This window comes from Gracilinanus agilis, chromosome 2 (genome assembly GCF_016433145.1).
Source record: "Gracilinanus agilis isolate LMUSP501 chromosome 2, AgileGrace, whole genome shotgun sequence".
NCBI classification, from domain to species: domain Eukaryota; kingdom Metazoa; phylum Chordata; class Mammalia; order Didelphimorphia; family Didelphidae; genus Gracilinanus; species Gracilinanus agilis.
This window is the reverse complement of record NC_058131.1, coordinates 367,753,111-367,767,967: the sequence shown is the minus strand read 5'-3', so window position 1 is coordinate 367,767,967 and position 14,857 is coordinate 367,753,111. Positions and strand designations below refer to the sequence as shown.

General features: G+C 41.0%; 1 protein-coding gene across 1 annotated transcript in view; it reads left to right on the top strand.

Annotated features, from left to right (window-relative positions):
• DOCK2 (dedicator of cytokinesis 2) overlaps positions 1–14,617 on the top strand; it is a 562,271-nt gene extending 547,654 nt beyond the window's left edge. The window contains exons 45-52 of the mRNA XM_044659840.1: positions 3,096–3,272; positions 5,997–6,080; positions 8,335–8,472; positions 9,171–9,298; positions 9,990–10,161; positions 10,802–10,922; positions 12,709–12,848; positions 13,991–14,617. Of these exons, the coding sequence (XP_044515775.1) occupies positions 3,096–3,272; positions 5,997–6,080; positions 8,335–8,472; positions 9,171–9,298; positions 9,990–10,161; positions 10,802–10,922; positions 12,709–12,848; positions 13,991–14,065 (1,035 nt within the window). The 3' untranslated portion in view covers positions 14,066–14,617. The remainder of the gene's footprint in view (positions 1–3,095; positions 3,273–5,996; positions 6,081–8,334; positions 8,473–9,170; positions 9,299–9,989; positions 10,162–10,801; positions 10,923–12,708; positions 12,849–13,990) is intronic.
• The last annotated feature ends 240 nt before the right edge of the window (positions 14,618–14,857 follow it).

The following is a 14,857-nucleotide window of genomic DNA, read 5'->3' as shown; positions in this document are numbered from 1 at the left end:
GTTAAAGATTTCTTCTTGTTGATCTTTCTCTTTTGGAGTTCCTGAGTCTGGCTTGCCATTGTGAGCTGCGTGCCCTCTCAGCTTTATCCTCACGCCCAGGGTCTGTCTGTGCTCTTTAGGCTCCTGAGGTCTCAGGTCTAGTTGTTCTCAGAGTCAAGCCCTTTTGGTCCCCTTGCTTATTCCTCTGCCCGAAACTCCTTTAACAGTCTCAGGGCACTGCTTCCACAGTCGTGCACCCCTCTGTGCTGGGTCCCCACTCAAGGTCCACGCCTGTGCTCAGGATCCGAGTCTGCCCCTGCCCTTAGGATCCGTGTCCGTGCCTGTGGCCGCGCCTTCGCCCACGCCTGTGTTCAAGTTCTGTGCTCAAAGTCTGAGCGTTCTTTAGCCTCTTGGGGTCTTAAGTCTTGCTGTTCTCAGGGGCAGGCCCTGGTAATCCCATGTTTCTGCCAAGGACACCCAAACTTGCTCTAGCTTTTGTGTAGTGGCTTTGGCACTGTAGGTGGTGTGGGGTGGGGGTGGGAATTGCTCAGCTTGCATTTTAGTGAGAGCTGTTTCACTCTCTGATAGCATGGAAATGCCCCAATCCCATGTACCTTCAATGCTGCGCCCTGTTGTGGGGTCCCTTCATTTGTCTGGATTTGTTTTTATGTCTTCTTGAGGAGTCCTATATGTGTGGGTTAGGAGAGGTCAAGCAGCTGCTTTTTAATCTGCTGCCATCTTAACCCAGAAGTCCCACTATTCTTTTTATTGTGAAACAGCACCTCCCCTCTCCAATAATTGCTGGCAAATTCTCTCTCCCATGCTTACCTACTCTTGGTTACTTGAATTCCTAATTTCTTGTCAGAAGATGTCTCACCATTCCCAGGAAGTCTCCCCTAACTACTTTGATGACCAGACCATTTGATGTCCAGAGATCTCTTTTTTCTCTCTACTCCATCTGTTCTTAGAAACCATTGTCCCTCCCTGACTAGCTTTGAAGCTTGAACTCCTACCTTATCTTCAGAAAAAAGAAGAAAGGCTATTTGGGAAAAATGGAACTCTTACAGCCAGAAAGCAAAACAAAACAACAAAAACAAAAAATAAGTCCCATTTCTGTATATTCACAGCTTGAGGGAGACCACAAGTTACCTGGACCATTATATTTGGTATTTTCTTCTCTGAATCCATGTTTCCCCTCAGTAGAATATAAACTTCTTAGAGGCAGCTAGATGTTCAGAGTTTGAGGGAGGCCACGAGTTACCTGGACCGTTATATTTGGTATTTTCTTCTCTCAATCCATGTTTCTTCTTAGTAGAATGTAAACTTCTTGAAGGCAGGTAAGTGGTTCAGTGGATAGAAAGTCAGACCAGGGGATAAGAGGTCCTGGGTTCAAATTTGACCTTAGACACTCCCTAGCTAGGTAATGGACAAGTCATTCAGCCCCAATTTGATGGGCTTTGCCATTCTTCTTGGTATTGCTTCTAAGACAGAAGGTGAAGAGTTTAAATAAATAAATAAAACTTTTCCAAAGAATGTCAGCTTCTTGAGGACAGGGACTCTATTCTTGTCTTTGTATCTCTAATGTCATTATATAGTATGTGGTACCTAAATAGCCAATCTGTCAATAAATATCTCTTAAGCACTTACTATGTGCCAGCCACAATGTTTAGGGATATAAAGGCAAAAACTAAATAGTCCTTGCCCTCAAGAAGCTTGCTTTCTATCCAGGAAGACAATACCTGCATATACAAGTATATATAAAATAAATACAAATTGTTACTTAATAAATACTTTTCAAGGACAATTAAATTGAAACATAAAATAGATTTTTTTCCACTTCACAATTAAATTCCATTAAATGAGCATTTATCAGGTACTTCCTCTGCTAGGTATTAAGGATACAAAGGTACAAAAGTAGGCAGTCCCTGCCCTCAAAGGGTGTGCAGTCTATTAATGGAGGTGAAGTTTGTACATATAGAAGAAAGACCTAACTGGAAAGGAGAAATTTAAACCAGACCTGAGACACTGGGTAAAATGTTTTAAGGATCACTTCTAGCTGGGAGGTAGGGGAGTCGGATCTTTGAGGAAAGGTTACTGAAGGTTTCTTTTGAAAATCTTAATTTCTGTCCTACTAACCACTCTAAGAAATAAGGGAAAGAACTAGGAATGGGGTTTCAGTGGCTCTCCCAAGGTCACACAGCTAGGAAGTGTCCAAGGGCAGATTTGAAGCCAGGACCTCCTGATTGTAGGCCTCGTGCTCTAGCCACTGAGCCACTAGCTGCCCTAGCCCTGAAGGTTCTTGGAGATGGTTCTTAGAGAAAGAAAAGGAAAGTTTTTTTTCCTACCAGTCTATTTCTCCCCTGAAGCATTGTTGTTTTTTTTTCCTGGCTTAGACAGAGCTCACCTTCCACCTAAGCCTCTCCCAGATGGGACTCCCTTGGCTCATTGATAATATAGTTAATGTTTTTATCACACTGTTTCAGGCATTGTGCTAAGCACTTTACATATTATCTCATTTGGTCACTACAACAATCTTGGAAAGAGGGATAATTATTTTACCCATTTTATAAGTGAGAAAATTGAGGCAAACAGAGGTGATGTGAATTGTTCAGGGTCACACAGTTAGTATCTGAGGTCAGATGTAAGCTCAGATCTTCCTGACTCCAGACCCAAAGCTCTATCATAATCATCCTCCACATGCTCATCATGCTTATCACTCCTCATCCTCATCATCATTACATTGATAGAATGCTCTGAGATTTGCAAAATGTCTTACAAATATTCTCATTTAATCTTCCCAACAATCCTGGGATGTAGATAAGAGTATTACCCTCATTTCCTAGTTGTGGAAACTGAGGCAGACAGCTGTAAAGAACTTACTTATAGTCACAGAGCTAGTAACTTTCTGAGGTTAGATTTGAACTCAGATCTGACATTATATAAATACTGGCATTATATATAATTATACAATATATATAAATACTGACATTAAGTGCATTTCCATATTAAACTTATGTACCAAAAATGAAGTCTGTACTAATGACTTAAAAGAATATGTACTTAAAAGAATAAAATGTACTAAAAGTCTTTTGTTTTCCATGATCTCCTGTCCATAGGCCACAATTAGTCCTCTGGAGAATGCCATTGAAACCATGTCTACGGCTAACGAGAAGATCCTAATGATGATCAATCAGTACCAGAGTGATGAGAATCTCCCCATCAACCCACTCTCCATGCTTCTGAATGGAATCGTGGACCCCGCTGTCATGGGAGGATTTGCAAAATATGAAAAGGTGAGGTTCTTGGAAGCATTCGACCATGCCCAAATTCTCTGTCAGGAATGTGGGTGTGATGGAAGTCATTGAAAAGTCACTGTTTGCTCATCATTTTCCTCACCTGCCTGATGTTTCCTAATGAAGCTGCAGTGGAATGTAAATTTTTATGGATCTTCTGCCACACCTGGCCTTGACAGACCCCTCAGTGATTAGCAAATGTTTTCATAGGATCATAGCTTTTGAGAAAGGCAGCATCTGGCTACAGATCCCAGCCTAGGAGCCAGAAAAACCTTGGTTCAAGTCCCACAACTCACTGCTAACAGACACTGGCTGTGGGATCCTAGGCAAGTCACCTAAACCCTCACTGCTTGAGATGGCTGTCTAAGACAAAAAGTTACAGGGCTATCACCAGCTTGCATTGGTAGAGTTCCTAATACCAATGAAATCCCAGGTCCTGTCTCTTTCCATAGATTTAGAAATGAGAGGTGTTATTAGATATCTACTAGGTTTTTTCCCTCATTTTACATGAGGAAACCAAGAATTGGAGAAGATAAGAGACGGATCATGTCACCCAAGTCACAAAGCTGGGATTCCAACCCACATCTGCTGACTCTAAATCCAGTGCCCTTTCCTTTGACCCAAGCTTCTTCTTCCCATGATCTGGCTCAGTGAAATAGGGAACTCTGAGTCTCACAATCTCCATTTCCCAGACTCGGCTATCTTTATGTGAGCCAAGGCCTTACAGTCTGACTGAGAGTCTAAGAGATAGGCTGCAAACAGTGGAAATCTCTGCCATAGCATCTGTGAAACAAAGAACATTCTCCAGTAGTACCTCTCCATTTCATAATGGTCCCTCTATCCACCACCATGACCTCAAAGTCACCACTACCAGTTGTACCAGCTTCAGCAGTGAAAGATGTTATGAGATTTCTCTCTCTCTCTCTCTCTCTCTCTCTCTCTCTCTCTCTCTCTCTCTCTCATCATACACACACACACACACACACACACACTTATTGTTGTTCTGTCATTTCAATTGTTTCTCATTCTTCCTGACTCTATTTGGCATTTTCCATCAAAGATACTGGAGGGGTCTGCCATTTTCTTCTTGCAGTTCATTGTACAGATGAGGAAACTGAGACAAACAAGGTTACGTGACTTGCCCAGTGTCACATAGTTAGAGACCAGATTTAAACTCAGGAAGATGAATCTTCCTAACTACAAGACTGGCATTCTATCCAAAGCACAACTTAGCCGCCTACATGTATACACAAAATTATTGCTTTATTTGGTCCAGGTTATGCCAGGGTGTGGAATTTCTAGAAAATTGGTTCTTAGGAAATAATGCAATCACAAACTTTATGTGATACAGAAAGCAAGCATATATATAGACACTCTGGCAATAGAAGCAGAAAGAGGTTTGATCCCGCATACAAGAAACTCACCCCAAGAGAGACATGTTGGGGAGGAACATACTCACAGTTGAGATTCAAGTGGCAAGAAAAATGGTGCCAGATGGAGGAGAGGACATTCCAGATCAATATAGATATAGCTGAAAAGTTCTCAGGATCCCTTATCCAGACCAGACTTGGGTCAAACGTAAGTTTGAACTGGTGGAAGAGTCTACTATTAAATAAAGCAGCAGAAGGAGAATGATGCAAGGCCTCCAGAGCAGGGCAAGAGTTCATCTAATCAAAGACTGCAAGCCTAAATCCACCTAGCCCAGAATTAACAGTGGAAAAGTATAAACCATCTATTGCCTATATGTTTCTCCGAGCATTATCACTTAGCATAAGTGGCTCCATTTGGGAGTTTTGTCATTATAAAATAACATCAACCTATACTCAAAAACATACTAAAAAATACTCAAAGAAAAAATTAACAACAAACAGTATAAAATTTGTAATTACCATAGTTATATATCTGAATCTCCATATAATGCTATATCTCACCATTCTTCATCATTGAAACTGCTGCAAATGGTGGTGATGCCTTTGTGGCTACAGTGGTGGAGGAAAAAATCAATATAAAAACCAGAGCCTTGTCAAAATCATCTCACTAGAGAAAATTCACAGCCTTTCCCTGTTTGCAGAGCCTACTTCTTAGATGCTCTAGATATATGTCTATATGCATACACATTGTTGTATTTGTGTGCTGTGAGTTTAAACATAAATATATTTATATAATTCTGTGTTTGGTCCTAGAGATGTGATTTCTTCTGTGGAGGGAACTTCCAGTGGGGGAACTCCCTCTATTGATGCAAATTAGCAACTCCTCTGTCACTTATCTCCTTAGGAATTTACCTAAAACATTAAAGATTAAGTAGTGTACTCAGGATGTCACAACTAATATATCAAAGATAAAACTTGAACCCAGGTCTTCCTAACTTCAAGGTCATCCTTTTATCCACTATACCATTGCTATGCCTTGAAGGTCTGAAACAATGATATAGGCACACCTATCCATCTATCTATTCATCTATCCGTCCATTCCTTCCCAGAGAAGAACTAATAGCTTAAATGGGCAATAACCTTTTCAGGATTGTAGTGAGAAAAATGAGACACAAATCCTAAACCTCCTGATGCCTAGCATTTAGACCAGAATTCTCCACTGGTCACTTTGATCTGAAGAGAGATCTATTCATCTTCTCTTTCAAATCAAATTCTTTGCCAAGCACCAGAGAGTTTGGGACTGGTGATTTCTTGTGCTGGAGTAGAAAAACACATTCTTATCTGTCCAATCCAGGCTTTCTTCACAGAAGAATATACTAGAGATCACCCTGAAGATCAAGACAAACTAAGCCGACTCAAGGATCTGATCGCATGGCAGGTACTGTGGGGTGAGGTGGGGAATGCTTGGCTTATTCAATATTTCTATTCCTTTTTTCCCCTTCCTTTTTTCCTTTTCCTTTTTAAAACCCCCTATCTTCTGTTTTAGAATCAATGCTGTGTATTGGTTCCAAGGCAATAGAACTATAAGAGCTAGGCAATAGGGGTTAAGTGACTTGCCCAGGGTCACCAGCTAGGAAGTATCTGAGGTCAGATTTGAACCCAAGATTTCTTTTCATTTCCAGGCCTGGCACTTTATCTACTGAGCTACCTAGCTGTCTCTTCTCCTTCCTTTTAATTGCTGCTGAATGATAGAATAGGATTTAAAATGATTTTCTATCACTTCCACAGATGATATATTCACTGGATGAAACAATAATAAAAATCGTATCTGACATTTACATAACTATTTGATTTCCCATCCATTATCTCATTTGAACCCCATGACAACCCTATGAGATAAAAGCTAAAGGCATTTTTAGCATCTTTTTACCGATACAGAAATCAAGATTTAGAAAAGATAAGTGACTTGGATATGGTTGCATACCTCGAAAGAGTCAGAATTCAAACATGTATCTTTTGGAGTCTCCATCATGATGTACTACTTTGCCAAAGACCTTCCTGAGATGGAGATTGTGAGATTCAGCTTCATCCATGTTAATAGTGGGATGTAGCTTTGTGGGTGGACTAAATAGAAGATAATCCTAAGATCATTTTTTAAGATATTGGAATAATTAATATGTATGATTCCTCATCTCCACCTCCATGGATTCATTTTATTCATTGTATTTGGTTAAGGCTAACTTGAAAACTCAATTTTTGTTCCCTGAGCTCATGTCTAAGTAGCAGGGGACGCAGGCCAAGAGGGTATGAGGGAAGAAAGCCAGCCCCTGGTTAAAAAATGTATTGAAGAGGAGTTAGTGAGGTGACTCAACAGATTGGGAGCCAGATAGGAGGTCCTGGGTTTAAATTTGGCCTCAGACTCTTCCTAGGAATGTGTCCTGGGGCAAGTCACTTAAACCCCACTTGCCTAGTCCTTATTGCTCTTCTGCCTTGGAACCAATACACAGTATTGTCTAAGTATGTCTAAGACAGAAGACAAGGGTTAAAAGAATGTTCATTGCAAATAACCACAAATGTATACCCAACTGTTTGTTTTCAAATGTCTTGGTTTTGGTTTATTTTTGGTCAAAGGCTCTGAACACTACCACAGCCTGATTGTACTTTTTGGAAAAGAATAGTGGGTGGCCTTACTAATTCTGCTTCCTTCCTTCTAAAAAAACACCATCTTTCTCTCTTTTCCCTCTGTCTTCTTAACACCTTCCCTTTTTCTCTCTGCCCAGTCCCCATGTTTTCCTCTCTTTCCCTTCCCCCTTTCTTCATTCTTTTCTTTCATCTTCTCGCTCTCTATCTCTCCTCTGTCTCTTTCTTCCACTGGCTTTCTGTCTCTGTTTTTCTTTGTCTCTTTCTCTCCCTTCTACCTTCCCTTTTGTCTTAGAAGAAGAGGTTTCTAGGAGGTACTTTCTTAAGTTGCTGCTGCCAGGATTCTGCCAGGCTTGTCTTCCCTCTGGGTCCCTCTGACTGCCCCTCTCAGACACTGACATACCCTCAATATACCTCTCCTTACAGAAAAGACACCTATTTGCCTCCAGAGGTCAGGAGACTCTGAGAAATGGGATAGAGAGCTCAGCTCCAGGGAGGCAGGTGTTTGAATGACACTGAGTGAGGTGCTGATGGATTGCTGTTGTCAGCCCTAACTTCATTCATAGCACAAAAGAAAGCCAACTTTTGCTGGAGGGAATATATGCTACTCTACAGAGATGGAGATGTAAAAACACTGGATGTAGATTCAGTTGTGTTTATTTTCTTTTTTTCTTTCTTTTTGGAATAAGAATTCCTAATTTAGGACCTTCTGTGCCTTCTACTCTTTATGTAAAGCACTGCTTTAAAAAACAAAATACAAAAAACCACCAGATGGGTTTTATCCTGAATGTATTCAATGCTGTCTAGTCTCTTCTTGCTTTTTTTGTCCTTCCAATTTTTTTGAAGAGTCACTAAACTTGTAAGGTCCACCACTCTAGAAGGATAGAGTTCTGGTGAATTATTGAAATGCAAATTATGATCCTCAGGGAACTGACTCTGGTGAGGGGTTTGAAATGAAAGAATGAGGGTTCCAGGAAGAGTCCATTGATAAATGGTGTTTGGTATTTAGTAGTAGGAGCCCAGTTCACCATTGTCTCTCTGTTTTTTTCCAGATCCCTTTCCTAGGAGCTGGGATTAAAATCCATGAGAAAAGGGTATCTGACAACCTCCGTCCTTTCCATGACAGGATGGAAGAATGTTTCAAGAGCTTGAAAGTGAAAGTGGAAAAGGAATATGGAGTCCGAGAGCTGGTATGGCCTCATGATGGGGAAGGTTATGAATGCATGTGTCTGTGTGTTTATGTGTATATGTAAAATGTAGAGATGGGCAGTTGGGAGGAAGTGATAACAGGAAAGAGGGGACTAGAAAAATGCTTAAGAATTAATTGGCCGAGAGGAGCCTTTATTCTGAGTTTTGGGTGGGAAGAGTCCAAAAATGTAACCATACTACTGAACACTGTAATGGACAGCAAATACTAAGATACTGATTCTTCTATGAAGTTGTCAGTTGACTCTATTCTGTTCAGCAAACATTTTGAGCACCTCCTTTGTACCAGGTTTTGTGCTGGACATTGAGAAGGATAATTGAAAGATTTGGTGATCAAAAGGATGATTGACCTAATATTCATTGTCTTCATCTGCTCTTATTTCCTCATATTTGTGTTCCAAGGGAAAACCAAGTATAAAAGAAATGCCATCAAGGGGACCACCTATCACCACCTCCAAAGACATTGGTAGAGATGAGACTTGGTCCAGACTCCTGGGCTTTCTAGCACAAACTTCCAAATCTCCTAATTCCTTTCTTTGGCCACCCGTGCTCACCTACACTATAGGGATCCGTGATCCATGGTTGAAAGACAACTACATCTATTCCTGGTTTCTTTCTGCTTCTTGACAAGCTCTAAACCTGAAGTATATAACCTTCATTTTTCCTGTATTTTTTCCCATAGCCTGATTTTGATGACAGGAGGCTAGGCCGTCCTCGGTCCATGCTTAGATCCTATCGACAGATGTCCATCATCTCCCTGGCCTCCATGAGTTCGGATTGTAGCACCCCCAGCAAGACTGTCTCAGAAAGGTTGGTGTAGCTATCCACTTGGCTCTTTCTCCTTATCTCAAAAACCTCTTGCCTTTTCCTTCACATAGCACTCCTCACCCCAGTTCAGTTTGTGCCCCTTCATTCTCTTATCCCAGGGTAGGGACCCCTTATGTTTTCCTTTCCATTTCATCCCTACATAGTGGCAGAATTCCTCCATCTTCTACTTCTTTGGGTCTTATGGTTTCCTGGCTTTCTTCTTTCCCCAGGAAATCCCCATTCCCTTTCTTGCCTCATATAACTATTTCTACCCTGTCATATCATGCCAGTCTTCCTCTGACAAACGATGCTTTCATCTCACCAGACATGATGATGGGTGTGAACAACTCTTTCCATGTTTCTTTCCATCCTTACTAACATTCAGCTTATTTCTGGTACACTCAGGAACTGTGTCCCCCTCTGCCTCAGGATCCTTTCCCCTCAGTCTTACGGCACATGCTTTCCCTCTTTAAACTCTTTCATTCATCATTCCCAGAACAGGCAAGTCATGCTCTCCACAAATTATTTGAGAAACACTCCCATTCCCATGTCATTCCATCCTTAATTTCTTTTCATATAGGTCAGTAACTCCTTTTCTCCACAATTCTTGATAATGATGTCCCAACATGGCAAGTAAGTTCAACGCTATTTCTAATGGAAGTTTATCTTTCTTCTGGCTACTTGTACCCTCTAGTTTTGACCTGGATGTAGCCTCACCAAGGACCCCAAAAATAGAAGTGGAAGAGAATTTCCCCCAGGGCAACACCTTGCCTGAAGTAAAGCTACGCAGATCCAAGAAGAGAATGAAAAGAAGTAGCGTGGTGTTTGCTGATGAGAAGACTGTGACTGAGTCAGACATGAAGCGAGTGAGTGTCAGAGAGCTAAAGCTTTTCATCCCTTGGTGGGCATTTTGGGAAGAAGGAAGCTTATTTGGGTGGTAGCAAGGGCAAGCTTAGAGAAGTCTAGACCTTTCTTCTTTCCTCCCAGGGACTTAATGTAATCCTCCCTCTCCAACAACAGTTCTCTAAACCTGGTATAATTTATATTTTTTTAATGGACAATCAAGTTTGTGAGCTTGGACACATTGCATTCAGTTCATTTCAGAACTTGGGCGACAGTCATTCTCTGGGCCTGACTTCCTTTGTCTATAAAATGAATGGGATGGACTACAGAGGATAGCTAAATTATAATGGTTTATGACTATGTGATTTTAAGATCCAGTATCTTTTGACTCTTATATCTCCTTTAAACCTCTTTCAAAGGTGTCTGTGATTGAGAGGAGAGAGAGAGAGAGAGAGAGAGAGAGAGAGAGAGAGAGAGAGAGAGATTTGTATTGGCCTGTATACAAAGTGCAAAGTAATGCATTGTAGGCAAATGATTATATGGAAGGATATTTAATGTTGTGGTTTTAACCATGGTGACCAAGACCTTTCCCCAACTAACTTAGCTGCTTCAATGCTAACCTTTACCTATTCTAATTATGTGTTTATGTGTATTATCATCCAGTTATCAAGGAAACATGAGTTCATGAGTGACACCAACCTCTCTGAACACCTGACTCTCCCACCGAAAACATCTGTCCTCAAGCAGATGAGCTTTGCTAGTCAGTCAATGCCAACCATTCCAGGTACAAGTCCTCCTGCAAGAATCCAAAAGGAACTCTGACTGTTGAATCAGATATTTTAAAGATGTATAAGAATGATGGTCATGTCTCATTCCAAGGAAGATCAGGCAAAGCATTAGGTGATCTGATAAACCTCAGGAGGGTAGATAATCCTGCCTTTCTGTGAAGGACTTAGCTATTCAGCTACTCAGTCCACCCTCTCCTTAGAAGCCTGATGCCATTTCTTTCCTTCTCCCCTTCCTCCCTCATCCCCTCCCTCTAGCCATGATATGATATGAGACACAAGAAAGACATAGCCTTCAAGTATGAGACCATCCTCATCCCCCTCACTCTTCTTAGCATATAGTATTCCTATTCACAGCAACAGGCAAACTTGCCCTTGCCACAATGAGTTCTTAGTGCTTTCTAAGGCAGAGGTGCTTCTGTGGATCCAGAGCCATTTCTAGTGTAAAAATTAGACTAATCATTTCTTGGGTTTATATAGTGCATCATTTTTTCAAAGCACTTCCACAAAATCCCACTAAATGGTCACAGTAACTTTGAAGTAGATCGGGAAGAGATTAATATTATTAAAGACACAGCATGGAGTAGTAGATAGAGTATTATGTTTCAAAACCACCTTCAAATACTTAACTAGCTTATAGGCAGCTGGGTAGTGACAACATAAACAAACCTTATTGCTAGCTCTTATTTATTACTATTACTACTACTACTATTATTCCTACTATTATCAACACCAGCACCATCATTACTCCTATTTCTATTACTACCACCACCACCACCACCACTACTACCACTACCACCACTACCATTACTGCTTCTACTACAAGTACTACTACCACCACCACCACTACCACTATCACTACTGCTTATAGTCATCTTTATTATGTTGTTGTTATTGTTATTGATTGTATAATGCCACACAAGTCAATAAACCTCAGTTTCCTTATATATAAAATGAAGGTGGTGGACTTAGATTCCTCTGACTTTCTTTCCAATTCTAAATCTAGGATCCTATGATCTCTGTTTGAAATAAGAATAAAGGGCGGATACCCTTCAAATGATTTGTCAAAATCACATCATAAGTCAGAATCTGAGGGGATTATTAAAATAAATCTCCCAGCTAGTTCAGGGCCATTTCTACCCTGCCACCTTGATGACCCCCATAAGCTAGAGAACTAGATCCTCCTGAGGTCAGCTGATTAGGGAACAGAGAAGGGAAAGGCACTCTTTCCCCTTCTTAAGACAGAACCTCCTGGGTTCTTTGGGCAAGGCTTGAGTGTCAAAATGTCCTCTTCTTGCCCATCTCTGTCCTGCCTCATTTTCTACCTACATATCCTTGAGCACTGCTCCATCCCAGAACCAAGAGGCAGGATTATGTCCCCTTGAACAGCACTTTAGAGAAAGGCTTTTCGTAATAAGGCAGCTTAAGTATCTATCATGGTGTGTAAGAGGATATGGGTCCCTCTACCTTGACACATACAGAAGTGGCATAAGATCATAGAATTTTTAGAGCTAGAGAGCACCTGAGAAGCCATCTAATCCAGCTTCATTTTACAGAGGCAGAAAATGAGACTTAGAAATGACAAGTATCTTGCCCAGTGTCACACAAGTAGGAATCAACAGTATTGCCTCCCTCTAGGACCAAAAAACTTGATAAAATATTTCCCTTTCCCTGGCAGTTAGGAGCTTCCCCAGGCAGAGACTGCCTTACTGTATGAATCCCCTTTATTTTTCCCTCATCATGACTTTCTCTCCTCACTCTCTCCAATTTCCCATTTATGTCTAGCATTGACATTATCAGTGGCCTCTGCTTCTGGGATGGATGAGGCATGTGTATCCCCCCGGCTCAGCCAGACCTTCTTTCTCTCTGATGGGGACAAGAAGACCCTAAAAAGGAAAAAAGTAAACCAATTCTTCAAAACAATGGTACGTACAAGGCCAGATTGCTCATGGAGCGAAAACCCAAGAGTACTGAGAAAGAATCATTAAAAAAGCAGTAAAAGAGGAAGAGATATATGTTTAAGGCCATACCCAGAGTGACAACATTGGAACTCAGGTGCTATCTTCCCCTCCTAACTCTGGCTAGAAATGACATTCTCTACCTTGACCACATGAGGTCTCCTCTCACTCAAAATTTCAATGGAGCAGGTCAAACTGGGATCACACCCCCTTCCCCCAATAATGCTCTTTGTCAGCATTATAAAAGGATGAAGGATTTGTATTTAAACCATGAAAGTGATAAAGATGGGTAGACATCACTAACTTTTGGACATTGGCATCAAAGAAGACAGTTCTTCCCCCATAGGACATAATTCCTAGTACCACTGTCAAAGACAAGGCAATAAAGATTGTCTTATTTGGAACTGGCCTTCATAGGTTATCTCTTCCAATACCTTCATTTTTACAGAGGAGGTAATTAAGTCTCAGAGAGATTTGCTGAGCCTTGAACAGGGATTTGTGCTAGAGCACTGAAATTTAAAGGACCTTGAGAGTATTTGCAGTACTTCAACAATAAAGAAAGAAATTAGATTATCATCAAATTGCCAGAATCTAATAAATTCATCAGAAATAGGAAACAATAAGAGTCCTCTTCACTCCCTCCTTAACCTCTACTCTGAATGAGTTTCTTCCTGTACTGCTCCTGCCCCTGTCCTCCAAACCCTGTTTTCATCAGGGATAGCTCTTATAGCCTTCTGATGCCCTGGGCTCTCTGCCACTCCTGTGCCCACTCCACAAAAATATTTAGTGAGCTTTTTTAAGTCGTTTATCCTAAGTGATAAAAATTGATAGCTACAGTTCTACCAGGATCACTTAATTAGAGAGAAACCTTGGACTTGAACCTAGGTCTTCTAACACTTACCTTGGTACTTTTGTGACTGTATCCCAAGAGTTTTGCAAGTGTGTCAGGTCCTTGGTTCTCAGAATAGTCCTGTTAGATTAGTTAAAGTTAGGTTTGGTCTGTGTGGTTGGAGAAGAATTAAGGGGTGACTGAGGTAGGGTGCATATGGCCTGGATACTACTATACCAATCTGTACTATCATTATTTTGTGTTCTTCCTTTCTTTAAAGTTGGCATCCAAGTCTTCTGATGAAGGAAAACAATCTGGAGAGCGTACCCCAGATAACCTCGCTACTGACCTCTGATACAGCTCCAATCTAGTGGCAGGCCTGGTCCATTCAGGCATCAACAGAAGAGGCCATCCTGTGGAAGAGAAGGAAGAGTGAAATTCAGGATATGGCATCTAGGAAAGACAATGAGAGATCCCTCTCAACTCTGACCACATGAAGGGGCGCCTCACTACTAACCCTGGAGACTGGGAACTAAGATCCCCAATCACTATTGTCTCCTGGGGGCAAAGAAGAAGCTCTGTCCCTCATTCACGGAATTACTCTTGGAACACATAGAGACATTATTCCTTCTTCTGAAATTCTCCAGCACAATAGCAGTTTTCAAGATATTCGGGACAATATTTTTATAACACATTTTTTTTTTACAAAAGTTTTGGGTGGGTGGGTTTAGAATTATACTGTCTGTATTTTCTAATTCCTAATGGCTAATGTGATGAATCTTTTAAAATACTCTTTTTGAAAAAAAAAATAATTGTACTTTGCCTTCTAAACCTACCCTCCAGCCTCTTTAGAAATGTTCCTTTTCTCTATGCCATGTTTCTTTTTCTTACTGACAATAAAAGTGACTCCATGACTTATAGTCAGGAATCACTTGACTGTTATCATTGGTTTTCTGTCCTCGCCCCCTCCAAACTAAGCATCTTGTCCTTCCCAGCTAAGGACTAGGAGTGAGGAAGACAAGAACAGGAATTCCGCCAGGCTTTAAAAGAGGAAACAGAATTGAGTTGGGTCATGCCTGAAGCCAGAGCCAGATAGAATCACAACAAAGGGAGCAAGCCTGTCCTTGGAAGACTCAAGCAGAAGTCA